We start from the raw sequence: 17,831 nt of genomic DNA on the forward strand, positions 1-17,831 counted from the left end.
CACTCCATCACTCCATCACCATTCACCAACGTTAGTATGTACTGTATTACTGATTTTCTTTATTGCAAGGTATTGTTAGTGACACATCTAGAAATAATTGCTCTGGTAGATTAGAGTGAAATTTTTCTTTTAATTTGCTCTTTCATGAAGAAAACAAGTGTTTTTAAGATATATACCAGCTTTTTTTTTCTCTTTTTTCCTGTTGAGAGATATCTGTCAGTTTCGCTATCCCAAAAACCCCATAGATAAGTTTCTGAGCACACAATACACCAATATTCCTACAGTACTTAGCCCTCCATACGAACATGACTCGCTGACAGCCTTAGAGAAAATTCAGAACAGTTTCATATTCTAGACTAGCACTACAACCAAACAAAGTTGACAGGAAAAGAAACTAACTATCACAAGGTAGTAATCAGTGGACAATAACTACCATCAGTTGCGGTGTTCTTTTCAAAGGTCAGCATCCAAAGGTGACCATGCATTTGTCTGCACTTACCAGAAACGCGACACTGTATTAAACTCCTGAGATTAGGCAACTAACCAAGTTGCAGCAACAATAAATTGGTGTAATGAATGGACAGGCACTAGCACAACACAGTAGTGACACTCTGTTTATTAAACCAAAGCATCAGTTGCCTAAGCTTTCTGTATGGAAAGGTATCGGCGATGCTTTCATTAATTTGTGCAGGAAGGCTCTGCTTCAATTTTAAAGAGCAAAGTGCTCAAACCTCCCCTGGCCCAGGATCAAATCCTGGCCTGGCCACCATTATGAAAAAGGGGAAAAGATGAATTTGCTCTGGTGGTACCAACAATAAAAAGAGGGCAACAAAGAAAGAAAAAAAAATCATCGCGAGGGTCAGGACAAGGAGTTAGTGATAAATTTAACTTTGATTCAGATACTACAACAGGAAAGCAACTTTGCAACCCAAATTCATGACAAGAAACTTCATAAGTTGCATTTGAGAGTTTTTATGCTGTTGGCAATACATGGGAGTTTTCCTTAATGATATCCACATAAAACAATTCAATTGACATAAGTGCCCACCTAGAAGACTGTTAATCCATGGCTTTCTTGATTTAATATTGCTCACCAGTTTTCAGAAGCCCATGACTTGCGCGGCAGTTTCAATAAATTCCTGTATAGAGGTAATGATGGTATTTGACAATCTTATGCTGAAGGGAAAGTGCAATGGAATTACAAAATTCTGAAATACTGAACAGCACAAATAATGGTATACAAAGTAGTGTTCCTATCAGTGAAGAAAAAAATAGTGGCTAAGAGAGGTTCAATTTATTGTTGCCAACTCAAGATATATAATGCCTCATTTATTTTCTCTATTTTCAACATCACAGCTGAAGTGGTCCATCAGATGGAAAAGCTGTTAAGTTTCCTTGTCCATTCCCAGTGTCAATCCGGTCTCTATGAAAAGCACCAGAGCTACACACAACTTTTTGGGTGGGCAAACACAAGATATGCTTAGATCAGAAGAAAATGCTGTAAAACAATCCAGAATTGCACAAAAGAATTTAAAACTATACGATTGGAAGATGCATAAACCAAAATTGACCAAACTGCACCACATTCAGCATCTGACGATTAAGTTGTTATCTGAAGAACATCAGAACACTCATCAGAACGACCAGATTCCTACAAAAGATAAGCACATTCAGGTGCCCACAGATAAAGCACAAAAGATGAGTTACCAACAAACCTTGATGCTCACGTATGCACATGTCTTGAGCCTTAAAACTCCACTTCAAACTTTTCCACAGGTTCAAGGTTATATCCAGATGTACATTTTAATCTTGTTATTCAGGTACAATTGTAACAGATGACAAACATGAGAACAACAAGAAGCAACTCAATATTTTGTTGCACACTGTTGTCAAACAAATAAACTGTATCGGAGCTGAAAAATAACTCAAAATTACAGAAAAATTAAGTGACATAAGAATCTCTTTGACTAGTTGTTTTATCTAACTTTCAGGATACTTATCAAGATGATCAGTGTCCTACTAAAGATAGGCACGTTCAGGTGCCCACAGATAAGCACAAAAAGGCAGCTATCAGTAATTCAGTATTACAAACCTTGCTGCTCAGGTAGTCATATGTTTTGATTCCTTAAAACTCCTAAATTTTCCACAGAATCAAAGTTATATTGAGATGTACCCTACAGTTTTGTTATTTCAGTATGAATTGAGTGATCACAAGACAATAAAAAAGGAGAAACAACGGAAAACTCAAATTTGTTGGACATTACTATCATTGACAAATAAACTGTATCGGAGCTTTACATCATGACAACATTCTCTTTTTTGAGAATTACCACTGTTGAACTATTTTATCATCAGAATTATCCCCACTTAAGGCACAAGAAGGGAGAGAACAGAGTGCCAAAGTCACTGGGATATCACATAATCTTGCCAATCGTTCAAACGAAGCGTTTATATAAGATGGCAAAACAAAAACAAAATGAAATGAAAGAACATATATTGGAGAGCCTCCATAGCATTCTGATGAACAGACACTTCAACAAACATCTTTTGTTAGCACTAAAGAAAAGGAGGCAGGTGCAGAAGCAAATTGTGATCCTGCAAAAACCTATTCAAGCTTCCATGCATGCAGGATCAACGAGAAACCAAGACCTTGCAGCTGGGACTCCCTAAAAATCTGCGAGTATGACCATGGTAGCGACTTCTCAGGTGCCTGGCATGTCTGAAACATGAACACTGCATTGCTTGCCGTCGATCCAAAGAGCCAACTGTGGACATCCCAGAACACCTCCACAGGCAAGCCATCAACGAGAATTGTCTGATTTCCCCTAAACTTCCATGCCAGGCGCTTCACCTGCATCACAGGCTTCTTATCAACCCTTATTTCGAGACATGGATCCTTCAGGCCGATGGTATCACACTCGATGACAATGTCATGGAACTGGCCTTTGTCACAGAATTGCGCCTTAGCAGAGTAGACCTTCTTGCCATATATGTGCTCCCTTCTCGCCACGAACGCAGCATTCAGCATCGACCGGTTGGCTCCAGTCTTCCTGTAAGCATCCTTCTTCATGTCACCGAGCAAAAGCACAAGCTCAAGGTCGAACACCACTGCAACATAGAACCCCTCCACTGGTTCTGGACCGGCACCAAACTTGGCGCTCGACAGGTCCCAGAAGATCTCAATCTTGCCATCCTCAACGTCGAGGCTCTTGGACCCCTTCTTCTTGGAGAAGAGCCACGGCTTGATGTCCGCCTTGCACAGGCACTGGCCGGACAGGTCGTCCACGCCGATGCTGAGGCCCTGCCCCATGAGGCTCTTGCTCCACGTGACCGAGATCACGCAGGGCCGGCCCGAGAACTGCGTCTGGTAGAGGCAGGTCACCAGGTTCTGCGCGGCGCCCTTGCCGGCGCTGGACGACGACGACGACGCGTCCGCGATCTGGACGCCGCTCTCGCCGAAGCAGGACGGGAAGTCCCTCATGGCTCGCTCACTTGGGCCTTTCAGCGAACACCTGGCGTGCAGTAGCCCGCTTGGATCACAGCGCAGAGCTCCGCTCTTCTGCTCTTCTCACGCAGCAATCGACACCACCCGGCGAGCCCGCCTCGCAATGCCGAGGAAGAGATGATCAACTGCGCACAGATCGGTCACGCAGATACGGAGGTCGCCGTCGAAGATTGCTCGATCCAGCAATGCCGCCACCGCCGGCCGCAAGATCCCACTCTTTACTGCAAAAGGCAGCACCGACAACCGCCCAGAAAGCAAGGGGCAGCCGAGTGATTGATCGCAGAGCAAGATTTCCTCACGACGCCGCCCCCTTCCACCGCAATCCAGCGCCGCGAATGCGCCAACCGGCCACAATCGCCGCGAAACCGCAGCGACGGAGCAATCTTCCGCCGGGATATCTTCAAAAGGTGGCTCAAGCTTCCGCCTTTATACCACAGCAGCGGCACCAGGAACGGAACACGAAACGGAAGCTTTTCCCCAGGCGAGGCGAAGGCCTTCAAGGCTTCAACTTCAAGCCAGAAGAAGCAAGCAACCAGCAGAAGATGAAGAGGATGTATGAACATCCATGGGAGAGGGGATTGAGAGGAGCAAGTGGATCGAACTCGAACACTAGCAACCACTCCAACCAGTGTACAGACTAGACACGAGGGAAGCAAGCAGCCGCAGCAGCAAGGTAGTGGGGGAGGGGAGGGGAGGTGGTGGTGTGGGAGGAAGGAGACAAAAGGTTAGTGAGAGGAGGGATACAGTACAGCCATACAAAGATACAGCACAGAGCACACACTGGCAGCCAACTCACTCCATGGAGGGAGGGGAGAGGACCGAGGAGGAAGGGCATCAGGGATTCAGGACAGGAAGAGCTGCAGCCGCTGGCTGCTCCTCTCTTTTTGTGACCGCTGCCATTGCCCAGTGCTACTGTTACCACTACAGGCACTAGCCACCGGTACATTTTAATGCTAGGAGAGGGGCTGGCTTGTGTGATCTTGTAGCAGATCATATCTATCAAAAAGATCTCGAAAATTGAGATAATGAATGGTCGGACGATCAGGAAAGAAATCAGTCAAAACACTTGAACCTTTCATAGCCATTTAGATTCCTACTGCCCCATGCTCATCAAAACTCAGACAGAAGTGAACAGATGACAAATTGCTCTAAAAAAGACAGTCTTGTTTAATCTCATGAACACAATGAATTTTTTTCCCCAGTTGCTATGCTGCACTTGCAGATTGCACATGGTGCCACTTTCTCTCTCTTCAGACTTGCCCTCTATTGCCTGCCTGCCATGAGAATACCAGCTCCTTTTCTGAATTTTCTTTTCTGGGGAGAACCGGTTCACATGCATTACAGTGGAAAATGACTGGAGTATGCGCCCTGGCTGCAGCCTACAGAAGTACATGTACACCGTGAGACCATCTCTCGCTGTTGTCTGGTCTAAAAAAAATAAGCATGTATCTCCTTTAGGATTTTTTTTTCACAAAAAGAAAATGGCCGTGAAGCATCTCTTGCCCCACTTGCTCACGGCTCATATTTTTCCTCCATGCTTGGCTTTGCTACGAATATTCAAATGGAAATATTGGGTGACGCGTGCGTTCTCAATCATTGCTTCTACAAACCAAATTTTTATACAACATTCAATAGTTTTATTGCAGGAGTGAGAATGTAAACTATACGTCAGCATGTCATTTCAAAAATATTCCATCTAAGCTATCCTGATCAATAGTAAAAGGATAGTTTTTAGGTTCAATTAGCAAGTTGCACTACTATGACTTTCGATTTTATGATGCACCCCCCGTGTTCTATGCTGATGACTTCATGTGATTAACAAAATTAAGCATGCTTATAAATAAGAAGGAAAGAGAGAAAGAAGAGTGAAAATGCAGGTACACCGTGGTACCATGCAGTGAGGTAACAGGAATCAATGAGAAGGACAACGGTTTTCTTGGATCTGGGCCCATTTCATCTCATCTGTTAACTGCACGCCCACGAGGGCGCATTTATTCACCTCCTGGAGATCATAACCACCCCCTCTTCACTCTGCTTCGTCCTCAAGCAAAGGTACACAAGAACACAGTTCCCTCTTCATTCACATCACATTTTTCTAAAGATAGATTCACTTCAACACAGTTTGCTCTTCACATTTTTCTAAACACGAATTCACTTCAGCTGTTCAGCACAGTTTACTCTCATTGAGAAGTAGTTTTCAAAGTTTGGTGCATTGGAGGAGCTGATAAGAAAGGGAAAGATCAGTAGTGCATCCTTACAATTTTAGCTTCCAAATTATGTTCCTACTTTGTTTTATTTATGCAAGCATATGTGTTTTTATGTGAAAAGTATGAGCCAGATGTACAACCCTTTCTTTGTCTTGCACCTACTTCACTCACCAGAACTAAATCAATAAGAAAGAAAGAAAGGCGACACTTATAAATTATAATGTGGAGTAGCACACTAATGCCATGAGGGTACAAACTTGTTTGTTCATGGAGAAAGAGTTGTTTAGGGTCCCATCTCAAGTTCTCAATTAATTACTCACCTAGCTAGAGCCAACTACTACCATCATCAATCATGGCAGGTGTTGGTGTTCAGCTGCCATTTCATTTTTTTCCTCTGACAGATTGTTAATATGACTCACAGACTCAAATATGAAAAGTACTACTCTAGTAGAGTCAAATGTGAATGTACTTGCTTGGAGCAGTGCTCGGCCTACCGTTTTCAGTCAATTCCGGAGAGGCTGGCAAGACCGAAAACCAAAGAAGATTTGACTGAAATCAGAAAAGTTGCATGAATTTCATCCGGATAAAAACCGAAGTTACCATACATCCATCTACCAGTGTGACCGCTAGAACTGAAATTCATTTAGTTAGTTCCAAAAATGGAGATGCTAAGAATTCATTCGAAGCGTCAAAGAACAAGGTAGCCACCTGAGTCGTTGGACTCGAACCCTGGTGAACCACAAAGGTTAGTGAAAACTAGAGTTTCTCTATGACCTATAATAATTGTTCTTTCTCTTGGACCAATTGGGTTCCTCTAGACTGATCTTCACACAAGATATATAGCAGTATCTGTGCTTCAATTTGCTGCGGCTACGACGTTGTCACCTACCTCAGCTAGTGACAACAGATCACTGCACTCAAATCTTGAGATCGATGATGACTTGGTGACACACCACGTTAGTCTAGGACTGTGGTGTTCCAAGTAGAATCATCATGATGTCCATGCATTCTGGTTGTCACTTTGCTTTCTGACCCTGCTGGCGTTTTTGGCGTGTACAGCATCATGTGCGTGCAGACGCAGGGCTCTCGCCAGGAAATCTGTGTGCAGCTGGGGATCGCAGATAATGGTATCCAGAAAAAGTTAAGGGCAGGACAACACTCGTTGGCGTGCTCGCGGATGATGGCAACAAGATTGCGTGCTGCTATACTACATGCCTGCCTGCCCTTTTATATTAGTTTTGGACTTTCGGTACTGATAAAATACTTCAGACAGAGAAGTGATTGATATTGGGCAACATATCAGGTGCAAACCAGGTGCCCGTGCAAACTCCGTGCAAACCAACTAATAAAAGTCGCAAAAAATTCTTAAAAAATTATGTATATACTTCATAGACTACTCTACCACTGTATAAAATTTTAAGTTCAAATTCATCATATGTTAAGAGATACTAAAAAGATAAAATTCTAAGAGATAAATAAAAGAGAAAACTCTTAAAACTTTCTCTTTTTTTATCTCTTAACATATGATGAATTTGAACTTGAAATTTTATACAGTGGTAGAGTAGTCTATGAAGTATATACATAATTTTTTTGAGAATTTTTTGCGACTTTTGTTAGTTGGTTTGCACGGGTTTGCACGGACACTCTGGTTTGCACCTGATCCGCCACCTTGATATTGTTACCCAGAATCACTTTGAAATTCTTACTTCCTATTTCATTTTTTAAAAGTAGTTCACAGCTATTTTGTCAAGGCTAAAGGGAAAATAGAGAGAGCTCTGCATTTGCACTTTAATTTACCTGTGTTTTTTATTTGTCGTTCGTTTGATGGGCATTCTGTTTCAAGCAAAACAAGGTCTGCTTGCTCCCGGTTCGGTGGCAATCATCGCAAGAAAAAGGCTAAAGCGGATGTCTTTACAGGAAAAAGCCTCCCTATCAGTCTGGGATAAAAAGTGCCAGGCACGCTAATGATGGCTTTGTTATGATAACTGACGGTGCACTTGCAGAAGTAGCTGTAAGCAGCGCCAGATGTTGCAAATAAAGAATGCGTCTTGGAGATGATGACAACCCAACTGGCAACTGTTTAGGGTTAAAGAAACTAAAAAAATCATCTAAACTAGTTCGATGGACACATCTCAAAGCAGTATCGTAATTATGAGCGCTGTAATGCTCTTTTTCTCAGGAGAGCGTGTCTGCAGTAGCACGGCAAGAACTCCATTGAGACTGGAGGAACTTTTCAGGCAGGCACCACAGCATGTACAAATAACATTCCAGAATTAGAGTCGGCAGTTCGTTCGAGTTTGTGGATTGTTACAGTGCAAGACGGGGAAGCTGTTTGCTTGTCTGTTTCAGCCTAGGATTTGAAAAGGCTGCAGTACAATTCATAATTCCAAGGCCAAACAAACAGAGGAATACATAGTGACCCTTCAAGCCTTCACACATCACACCTCTATCTGCAGCCAGTCATGAGCAGCATGAGGGCTACTAGTGACAGCACTGAGAGACCGAGAGATGAAGAGACGCCAGGCGCAGACACCATGCAACGCTAGCTAGCTGTCCCTACGTGGCCAAGTCAGGGCAGGCACCCCCGCACGCGCACGGCGTGAAAAGCTTGATCTCATTGTGGCGGCCGGCCGACAGCCACGCCCCCGCAGTGGTGAGCATGCAGCCGGCCGAGGGCCGGGACTGGACACTGAAGTTTTGCTTTGCTTGATCTGCACTTATCCTCCCAGTCCCACAGGCCACACTGCCTTTGAACCTCTCTTGCTTTTGGGTAGGATAGCTGGACCGGAGATCTCGATTGCAGCCAGCTACTGCACAATTGCACAGACACTAAGGCTCTATTGAGTTTGCACTTGCTTATGCTTATGTTGCTTATGTGTAGGGACTCAAGTTGAGTTTAAATAAGTCCTTAAAGTGCCAAATATGGTGACTTATTAGGACTAGAGGTCCATAAATTTTAAAGTTGTAACTTATGGGAACTAAAAATTGATTTTGACAGGGGATACCTTTCATTTAACGCTGCCCCAGCCCCCCTCCCTCCCACACCCACATTAAATGATTAGGGGTTCAAAAATCTTTGCACAACCACATTAAATGACTTTAGTTCCTACAACCAAATAGGATGGGACTTAAGTTTAATCCCTAAACTAAAAGGACGTTTGGTCCCATGGATTAAAAATGAGATCTTATTAATTGTATCATAAGTATCTTATTCGTCGTGTCAGATTGAGGCTCATTCTGGACGAGCAAATGATATAGCTTTCTTCCGACACCAGGGACTAAAATTAAGTCTGGATATGTTTGGTTACTAATTAGAAGTATTAAAATAAAATTAATTACAAAACTAATTGTATAGATGGAGACTAATTGGCAAGATGAATCTATTAAGCATAATTAGTCTATAATTTGACAATATGGTGTTACAGTAAATATGTACTAATAATGGATTAATTAGGATCTAGGATACTATATATGAAGCACCAGGAGCTGGAAGCAAGAACAGTGTTCGATCGGTCGAGCACCCGGCTCCGGCGACAGAAAACGCTTTGTTCCCCTGTCAGGATCGGAGTCGGAGGACCCTCCCGGTGGCATGAATCCAAGGCATGCGTTTGCTTGTGCTAGATAGGTTTCACCTGCACACACTACTCGTGCTGGCTTGAACTGCAGCTCGCTCGCTAGCGTACATGACTACATGTCATGCATGGCGACACCAACAGCATGATGGGGGACGTGGAAATGAAATCCTCAGTTTTAGTTTCAAGCCTCTAGTCATTTTTCTTTTGAGAGCCTTCTTTACCTTTCTGCTGCACGAGCTCTCATTGTTGTTGCTTGCTTGGTCAGCTGGCGGCCAGCCAGCCGATCTCCCCGGCCGGCCGTCCCGTCACCCTCAACTCCGGCCGTCGTCTGCGCCGCGTGCGTGCATTGCAGTTACAGGCCTGTACAGGAAACCAATCCCAAATCGGCTACCATCACGTACGATCATACCTATCGTCGTGCGCCGTAGAGGATCCTGAGGAAGTTCCTCCGTCCTGACACCGATCGATCAGGCGACCAGATCTTGGACGGCAGGCCTTTACATGTAACCAATCCAGACCAGATCGATCCCCATGGCGAACCGATCACAGTTCACAACAAACTCACGCGTGCGTGCGTGCATGAACGCGGCTGAATCCATTGATTGCAGCTGCAGCCCGGACAATTCACTACCCGGCCGTCGTTAGACGGAGCTTTCCTGCCTGATCGATCACACGATCGCCGACGGGGACGTACGGACCGGACGAGCACGTGGTGGTTTAGGCAAGGTTGGCATCGATCAATCACTCCGTCGTCAGCTAGGGGGCCATGAACGAGCAGCCAACGGACAGGCACACGTGGAGGGGCGCCATGGCTGCGCTCGACCAACGGACCGGCGATCCTTTCCGCGCCTGGATTTGTCCTTCTCCCGCGGACTCGAGCGCCGCCCGGAGGATTCTGACCGATCGATCGGTCTCTTTCCGGCGCCGACGGTGCGTGCATGGCCGCATGGTGGCGGTGGGAGCAAGTACTGGAGCCGGCCTAGCTAGGGTGCTGACCCACCGACAAGGCCGGCTGGCCGGCCGGTCGCCGGCGGCCGCAGCGCCGGAGCTCCCCGGGGAACGCTGAACAACTTACAGCTCGTCGATTGCCGCGTAGCTCCAGGAAATCTCCTGCGCCCGAACAGGGCGTACGGGGATCCGGTGTATGAATGAAATCTGAATGCATCTCGACTGTTTAATTTCCTAGTGATCTTTTCATCTTTACGCGCCCCTCTCCCTTCAAACCCTGGTTCGGTTGGGTACGAGCATTCATTGCTCGCGCCAAAGATGGCAGTAACACTGACAACGGCTGCCCGATCGGCTTTGATGTGGCCTACCGGCTCGCTCCTCTTGCACCGCATTGAAGGAGCAGCGCTGTCAGTTCGTTGAGCTGCCAGGCGCCAGGGTGCAGGGCACCATGATGGCCTGATCAGTTGCCTGAAAGGTATTGATCGCCAGCAGATGCCCTAAGCTTGAGTGGTAGTCTGGTACCACGCCATTACCAGTCTGTCTCGCCTCATCAGTGAACACAAGGCTGGATCGGAGCGTTATGTGTACTGCTACATCACTTGCCGATTTGGCAGTCTCATTCTTGCGTTCCTGGCTGCGAGCCTGGGAGGAGTATGGAAGAAGAACACCAGAAGATTCAGGACAAGTCACAGTTTTCAAAAAAAAAAAAAACTGAGAAGATTGTGGCAGTGTTTATCGACCAAAGGGAAAATTACGAATGGGCTTTGGATGGGCCTTGAATAGCTGAAGCCCATTGGGCTTGAAATGGACGAACTCAGTAGCGGCTCATCGGCCTCGCGATGCCAAGTGAAATTCCAGCGACGATCCAATCAATTATTTTCACTTGAAATTTGTCGGTTGTACTGAAATTTTCGAGGAGCACGTATGGCACCTTCCAGCGTCGGCGTCACGAAGAGCGGTGTCAGTCTCATCTCCCTGGGCCTGGACCCGTCCCAGCCATTGCTGTCGCAGGAGCACTGTTCAAAGATGGCTTCTTCTTCTTATCCTCTGGCACATGGATGCCAGATCTTTCGCCGCGTTGCCCGTCCAATCCGATCCGATCCTTGGACGATTTTCCTATATTTTTCTGGACGGGGTATCTCGGAACATGGATCAACAAGGGAACGGAAAAGGAGACCACTGTCGGCGGCGCGTGGCGCCCTGCGGCGTCCTAGTCGACAAATCAACAGTTAGTCTCCCATGGCGTATGGCGAGTTGGCCGGCGAGGAGGTTCAGTGAACGGCAGGTCATGCACAGCCAAGAACCATCAGGTCCTCAAACAAAACTTTGTATTCATTTCTGCATAGTGATGTTCTTACAATTTGATCGATCTATTACAGATAGTAGTATTCACATCTAGTAGCTGGAGCAGAAAATGTACACACAGGTCACTGGCAGCTGAGCCCTGGCCAATGTAAAGAAGAATGCACAAACAAAGCAAGTACTAATCAACGCATGGAATATATTATTCCAAGTTCTGACTGACGCATCAGAACCCCTGATAGTACCCGCCAAATGATATGCTTGCCCGTGCGGATGATGCGCCTCCCATGACCGACGACATGGTCTGGTTCAGCCTGGATGCCTGCTGCACAACCTGCTGAATCCTCTGCAGATCAAACAAGCGAGAATCCTGTCAGAATGCCCCCCATTATTTCTCTTTATACCGGTGCATTAGCAGCAGCCATTAACCTATTCATTCCAAGATTCCATTCTGCAATAATCTGGTCTAAATCCAAAGATTCTTTTCATTATTTTTGCACCAACGTATAAGTGAGGTGGTTCAAGTTTTAAAAGGAGGAGTAAAGTATAAGCAAGCAATATCTTAATCCAAGAACATACATGCCTTTAGGAATGTTTTGATTGCAGGTGTTAAAAAAGCTGAATTGCTACAAGGCATCAGGGAAGAGCCACGAACCTCGTCGCCGGCATACATCTGGCGGTGGATCTTGTGATCCTGCCGCTTCTGCTGCTGCTTGCCTCCAAGCAGGAAGATGAAGAACGTGGCTGCTGCAACCCCAAACGAGCAGAGCGCACCAACGCCGTTCACCCTCAGGTTCCCCACGCTGAGGCCAGTTTTGTTGACGCCTTCTTCCTCCCCAGCACACTGATCATCAGGTGCAGCAGCTTCAACCAGCACCTCTTCCTGATCAGCCTCCTTGACACGAGCCGGGGATCTGACGACCATCTCGTCATGATCTTCCTCTTCGTAGATCAGTATCTCGGTCACCTTGCTCACGAGCTCCTCTTGCTTCGGCTCGGCCGGCACGACCAAGGTGTCCTTGAATTCGGTGGCCGGATCATGGACACAGGCATCCTGTGATGGTAGCAGGAGGATGGGTTCCTTGTCCTCCTCCTCATCTGGGATGCAATCATAGGGAGGAGGGTGAGATGCAGCGGCGAAGTGGTCCATGTCGATCACGACCAGCTCGGCGCCGTGCAAGAGCTGGTCCTTACCACCGACAGAGCCATGGCCTCTATTGCTGCAGTCCTCTTCCAAGAAGAAGGAGCTCCTGTAGTCAGGCAGGAGCTCCCAGTCGTCAAGGCTGATCGCATCCATGGAAGCCCCTCTGCTCATGGGCAAGTTTGGATCAGGGATCTATATAGCTGGACGCTTGCAGCGATGATACCTAGAGTGGTCAAGAATGGATGCTTCCCAGGAATCACAAGTGGTGGCATGGAAGGATACTTTGTGTTTTTCTGGAGGGAAACGACTGGAGAAAGAAGAACCAATGGGCCGGCAGTGGGAACAGGGACACTTCTTGGAGCAAGGGAAATGGCAACCCAATTTTGAAAGAGTTTGTGTGTGTGTTTGAGCTTAGCCAGCATTGCTGCTAGGTGACAAGGGTGAAAATGTTCTTTGGCGCCTACCTCTTGGGAATTCCATCTTCCTTCATTTCTACTCAATTCTTTTTTTTCCCACGCTTTATGTGATCCAGTCAGGCCGAAAATATGAAATGCATGGACCCATCCATTAGGAGAAAGCCATTATATAAGAAAATAATAGGCTTAGGCTAACATTCATGGATTAACTTATCTTCGCCCAACACACCTTGTGAAACCTACTTAGCATGAATATATCAAATAACTTTATTAAGAGTTTTCTGTTATGCCTAGTGATTCCCAGTTTAAATACCACATCCAAAAGTATAGAAAAAGGACCTCCGACATTTAAAATAGTTCTCAAAACTTTATTCTGCAAAAGGCACACTGGATCACATCCAGTATTTCTGAAAATAAATACATGTACCACATGGTAGTTTTAATTAGACGGCATAACAAACTAATTAAATCTGTCTCCGTCATCAACTGTCAGAATTAGATGCCACTGCAACCTAATCCGCATCCACGTCAATCCTTTTCCATCATGTTATGACGAGCATTTCCAGAATGCTATTTGAAAGTCAAATCAAATTCAGAAAAAACTGCACAACATAGCTGAGCATGGTCAAGCAAAGGGGGCGATAAAACCAAATATACACAAGGAAGATACACACCTGTTAAGAACGGCATGTACAGGCGACATCTGTTCAAAAGCTTCTGCATAAATGCAAGTTAAGATAGCGACCAGAGACAGCAATGGATGATAAAACAGAATAGTAAAACTCAGAAGAAACCTTACAAGACAAATCGCCAGAGGAAATAACAAAGTCACCGAGAAAGAAAGCCTTTCAGGTTTCACGTGATCTTGTTTCTTCCAAAAAATATAGCGACCATTACAACTCACGAGAGCAACTGACTTCCACAGTTCAGAGCACGACTCAGTGGCCCAAGCTTCAAGCTCGTCATGCTGGCTTCAAACAGAATTACAAAGTGAAACCAAGTTCTTTAATGGAGAATAACAGTGTAAATTACAATACAGCACCACAAACAGAAAGAAATCCTAAAAAAGAAACTACGAAGATGTTCATCATACATGGCCAATTTACTGTAGTTAATGGACAGAAAGATTAGGCATTGCATTAGCAAATGCTAATGCAAAGGTATTCCTAATATACAACAGCACATGATGTCCTCAAAATTTACATGCCTGTAAGGTTTCCCCACTTCCTGACTGCACAGAACAGAGAACCATGGTACACATAGCAGGATGGGAAACAAAGATTAAATGGTCTCACCATGTGAGCCGCTACCCTAACAAACAACACCTCCGAAAAGCCTAAGCTTGCCTTGAAGACGACGGTTCACCCAGTGAAACAGAAGTAAACGAGGATGCCCAAGCTCGGGCGTTACTTGCTCCTTTCCTTAGGTCTGTTGCCTTATTGCTCAGTCTAAGCTTGCTCCAAAGCCTCCTCACATCAAGTACATTCAATGCTCGATCCAAGAGCTGGTTTGAACCCCTACGGATCCCCAAGTTTAAGTTTTGGACACGCACAACTAAGAAGGCTCTCAAATGAGACATGGCAACAGGTATGAAGTGCGCTGCAACCTTCAGAATGATAAAAAGAACTGCAAGCAACAAAAAGGGCTCATCGTTTGCCATTTCATGAAGCGATCGATCCCATGGCATTATGGACCTCAAGTTTCCTCTTCCCTCTTGCTGCACAATATCAAGATGCGCAATAGGATCTAGACCTGCAGCAGGAAAACATCCATCAGAAAAATGCTTTAAAGTACTATAAGGGACCTAATGGTACAATTATCCATGTGACCACAAATGTGTCATATAACATATCCCTGTTTAGTTATTTGGTGTGGAGTCAATCCATATTATAATGACATGTTGCTATGAGCATGCCCATTGCCACATAAACTATTACACCAGGCTGCTTGTGTACATTCACAAGCATCAATTATTCAAAACCTCAAAGAGTAAAACATCATAATTAGATAAAAATTTTGATGCATGACCACATTGGGGCCATGGGTAAAGAGCATTCGAGGCTTTTTCATTCATGGGTGCAGTTGATTCACCATTATGCAGCAGTAATAATTTCCAAGATAAAAACTAAAAAGCACACAACCAACTAAAAAATAATGTTAAAGAAAAATAATCCAATGAATTTCCAATAAAGGGAACCCAAGGATTATATTCTCAATCATTAGATCTGCTCAAGTCTCAAGTAAAGTATATTATAAAGAAACTGTGTTCATTCAATAAAGCTATGTATGCATGAAGATGAATTGTTCATACCTGTAGTTTCTTTATAGAAATCTACCAGAGAGCTGAGATCTTTTGAACCTCGATACCGAACCATCGTAGTCTCATTTACCAGAAGAATGGCTGGGACCCCACGAACACCATATCTTGAAAACAAACTACAGTGAGCAGATGCAGTACAATGAGCAGCAATCCGCTGAACAAATGATTTTTTGTTCAATAATTCAGCAGACTAACACTAAAGCATTCAACATTCACATACCTAGGTGTAGTAGAAGATTCTTCAACAGCAAAGTGATGTATCTGAGGGTACATAGTGCTGAGAGCTTGAAATATTGGTCGGAATTTGCTTGAAAATGGACACCATGCAGCGTAAAAGAGAATGGAGTATGAAGCACCCCTACGCCGAAGGTTCAACTCTGTATCAACAGCCTCTCCACTCACCTTCAGCAGAAGACAAGGTATATTAAGTACTACTGAAGAAGCCACAACTTTCCCAGTTTCGTTAACTATCCACATTCGTTGCACTGCCAGGGTTTTCAATTAATCAAGTGACAAAACAAGATTCTTCATCAAGTAAAAATGTGCCAACAGTGGATGAAAATAAGCTGGTTAATGGATCTACAGAAAATTAGGATGATCTGTTTCATCATAACAGGAATAGTTTTAGGTTGATACTATTTCCCATTTCATTGCCAACATTAGCCAAAAAAATAAGTAAACATAATTTAGCCAAATTTCTTACAAATCCTGTTTCAATTGAAATGCAGCCTTTTCGCTTTGTACATGGATGCACATGTCACAACCAGTCAAATATGCCTCGAGTTTGGTAAAAACTTTCAAAATCCAAACCGACATCTCATATTGCAGTTATGATAGCAATCTTGCAGCATTTTGGATGGTTAGGACAATACATGCATGTACAAGTAGTTTTGCACTTTCTCAATATTTATACATATTTCGCTATAAAAAGTGAAGTTTACGATGTAGATATTATTTAGAGAACAAACAACTAATATTCTCAGCCATTTGATCACTGATTGAAAAATACTGTTGCTGTAGCTCATGGAATGATTGAGTAAAAGTTACTAAAAAAATAACTTCTCTACTGTCAAATTGCTTGATTAAGTATGAGGGCATGCATATCATGTGGTATCATCATTGCATCCTAAACGTGTCTTTCTTTGCTGAAACCCAGACACGCACAATCCATGTTGCCCCATACCTTCCTTTGAATTTTGCCCCAATTCCCAAATTCTCTCGAGCCAAAAACTACTTGACCGCCCCATTTTTAAGTCCACCAGCCTCCTTCTGTTTATTATCAACCAATTGCATTCATAAACACATTTTCAGCACAAGCAAAGGTTTATTGAGTGACTGGATTCCTCAATAGCTCTGGTTTATTGTATAACTGCGCCTCAGAAAGTTTCCATGTCGCTAATTTTGCTGCTTTAGTTTTTAAAGACAAGACTAATTAGCTAGGTACAATATTCGCACCCATCAAATGCGAATATTTCTAGCAGGGAAAAAAATAAAAACAAAAATATCACCGCATCTTTCTCTATCACCCTCCTCTAATATCTCGTATCCCGAAGGCGAATTAAAAAGAAAAACAACACGTCGCTACTGTTAGATGAGCCTAGCGTCTGTAGGAGTCAGTTAGATTTGCATGTGTTTTTTCTGTTAGTCATGTGCATGAGGACCGGCTTGTGGTTGCCGTGCGCATCGTGCCCGTGAAGATAGCTCGCGCTAGACTCGGACAACCGGAGGTGAGCGCACATCGTGGACGTGGGGATGGACGCGTCGTTAGCGCGGTGTGCGGGTTGCCACCGGAGTCTGTTGCTTTGTTTTCAATAAAGGAGAAGGAAAAACCAGAAAACGCTGCGGGTTTTGGGCAGCACAAAAACTCTCGTGTGCTTGTGTTCCAAGTGTTCGTGTGTGTCCATCTTCACTCACGCCGGCGTTCCGAGCTCGCCTGAGCTGGTCACCGGCGTTCCAGCTCGTTCCAGAGCTAACAGCTACTAATTCCCGAGATTTCGACAGGAACGTCGCGGCTAGTTTGGCCGATTAGGCGGTGGAAGAGGAGAGGAGGCCTACCTCGAGAGGCGGGGACGGCTCGATCCGGACGAAGGGGCAGCGCGATCCGACGGCGTCGAGGAACGGCGGCGCGTCCCTCCGGGCGCATGTGCCCGCGCCTGGCGACCCCGCGGCGGCGGCCGCGCCAGCAACGGCTGCGACGAGGGCGAGGGCGACGGCCACGGCAACGGCGGCCGCGGCGGCGGCGCAGCGCATCATAGCTTCTCTCTCCCTTCTCTCTCTCCCTCTCTCTCTCCCCCCCCCTCTCTCTCTCTTCCCTTTCGATTCTTCCGCTTCGGAAATTTCTCCGCGTGTGGAGGCTAGATTTGGCAAAAGAAAAAAATAGGCGAGGTTATTTTGGGGAGCCGGTGCGGGTGGTG

General features: G+C 45.1%; 3 protein-coding genes and 1 long non-coding RNA gene across 6 annotated transcripts; 1 reads left to right on the top strand and 3 right to left on the bottom strand.

The window, feature by feature from the left end:
• Positions 1–2,238: 2,238 nt before the first annotated feature.
• LOC112873844 lies at positions 2,239–4,445 on the bottom strand. The gene has a single exon (XM_025936922.1). The coding sequence runs from the start codon at positions 3,479–3,481 to the stop codon at positions 2,606–2,608; it is 876 nt and encodes a 291-aa protein (XP_025792707.1). The 5' UTR covers positions 3,482–4,445; the 3' UTR covers positions 2,239–2,605.
• Positions 4,446–11,281: 6,836 nt separating this feature from the next.
• LOC112874288 lies at positions 11,282–12,028 on the top strand. Its single transcript, XR_003224925.1, has 2 exons — positions 11,282–11,545; positions 11,615–12,028. It is a non-coding gene; the product is annotated as an uncharacterized LOC112874288 (long non-coding RNA).
• Positions 11,545–13,148, bottom strand: LOC112874287. 2 transcript variants are annotated; one of them, XM_025937526.1, is made up of 3 exons: positions 12,732–13,148; positions 12,193–12,635; positions 11,545–11,883 (listed from the first exon to the last, which is right to left on the bottom strand). In XM_025937526.1, exons 1-3 carry the CDS (start codon positions 12,850–12,852, stop codon positions 11,764–11,766), a joined length of 684 nt encoding a protein of 227 aa, XP_025793311.1. In that variant the 5' UTR covers positions 12,853–13,148; the 3' UTR covers positions 11,545–11,763. The 2 variants fall into 2 exon arrangements, with proteins under 2 accessions (XP_025793311.1, XP_025793309.1); XM_025937524.1 differs by having other exon boundaries at positions 12,193–13,148.
• Positions 13,149–14,077: 929 nt separating this feature from the next.
• LOC112874285 (5'-adenylylsulfate reductase-like 5) lies at positions 14,078–17,770 on the bottom strand. 2 transcript variants are annotated; one of them, XM_025937522.1, is made up of 4 exons: positions 17,473–17,770; positions 15,638–15,819; positions 15,409–15,521; positions 14,078–14,849 (listed from the first exon to the last, which is right to left on the bottom strand). In XM_025937522.1, the coding sequence occupies exons 1-4, from the start codon at positions 17,668–17,670 to the stop codon at positions 14,434–14,436; spliced, it is 909 nt and encodes a 302-aa protein (XP_025793307.1). In that variant the 5' UTR covers positions 17,671–17,770; the 3' UTR covers positions 14,078–14,433. The 2 variants fall into 2 exon arrangements, with proteins under 2 accessions (XP_025793307.1, XP_025793306.1); XM_025937521.1 differs by having other exon boundaries at positions 15,409–15,533.
• Between the last annotated feature and the right edge of the window lie 61 nt (positions 17,771–17,831).

Source organism: Panicum hallii, chromosome 9 (assembly GCF_002211085.1).
Source record: "Panicum hallii strain FIL2 chromosome 9, PHallii_v3.1, whole genome shotgun sequence".
In the NCBI taxonomy this organism is placed as follows: domain Eukaryota; kingdom Viridiplantae; phylum Streptophyta; class Magnoliopsida; order Poales; family Poaceae; genus Panicum; species Panicum hallii.

Excerpts from the sequence above, each read along its gene's own strand:
- LOC112873844 (XM_025936922.1), bottom strand. The coding sequence starts at position 3,481 with ATGAGGGACTTCCCGTCCTGCTTCGGCGAGAGCGGCGTCCAGATCGCG.
- LOC112874287 (XM_025937524.1), bottom strand. The coding sequence starts at position 12,852 with ATGAGCAGAGGGGCTTCCATGGATGCGATCAGCCTTGACGACTGGGAG. Across the intron at positions 11,884-12,192 it reads AGATGTATGCCGGCGACGAG|AGGATTCAGCAGGTTGTGCA; the intron begins GTTCGTGGCTCT and ends TTTGATCTGCAG.
- LOC112874285 (XM_025937521.1), bottom strand. The coding sequence starts at position 17,670 with ATGATGCGCTGCGCCGCCGCCGCGGCCGCCGTTGCCGTGGCCGTCGCC. Across the intron at positions 15,534-15,637 it reads GAATCTTCTACTACACCTAG|TTTGTTTTCAAGATATGGTG; the intron begins GTATGTGAATGT and ends TGCTCACTGTAG. Across the intron at positions 14,850-15,408 it reads TTTCTATAAAGAAACTACAG|GTCTAGATCCTATTGCGCAT; the intron begins GTATGAACAATT and ends TTCCTGCTGCAG.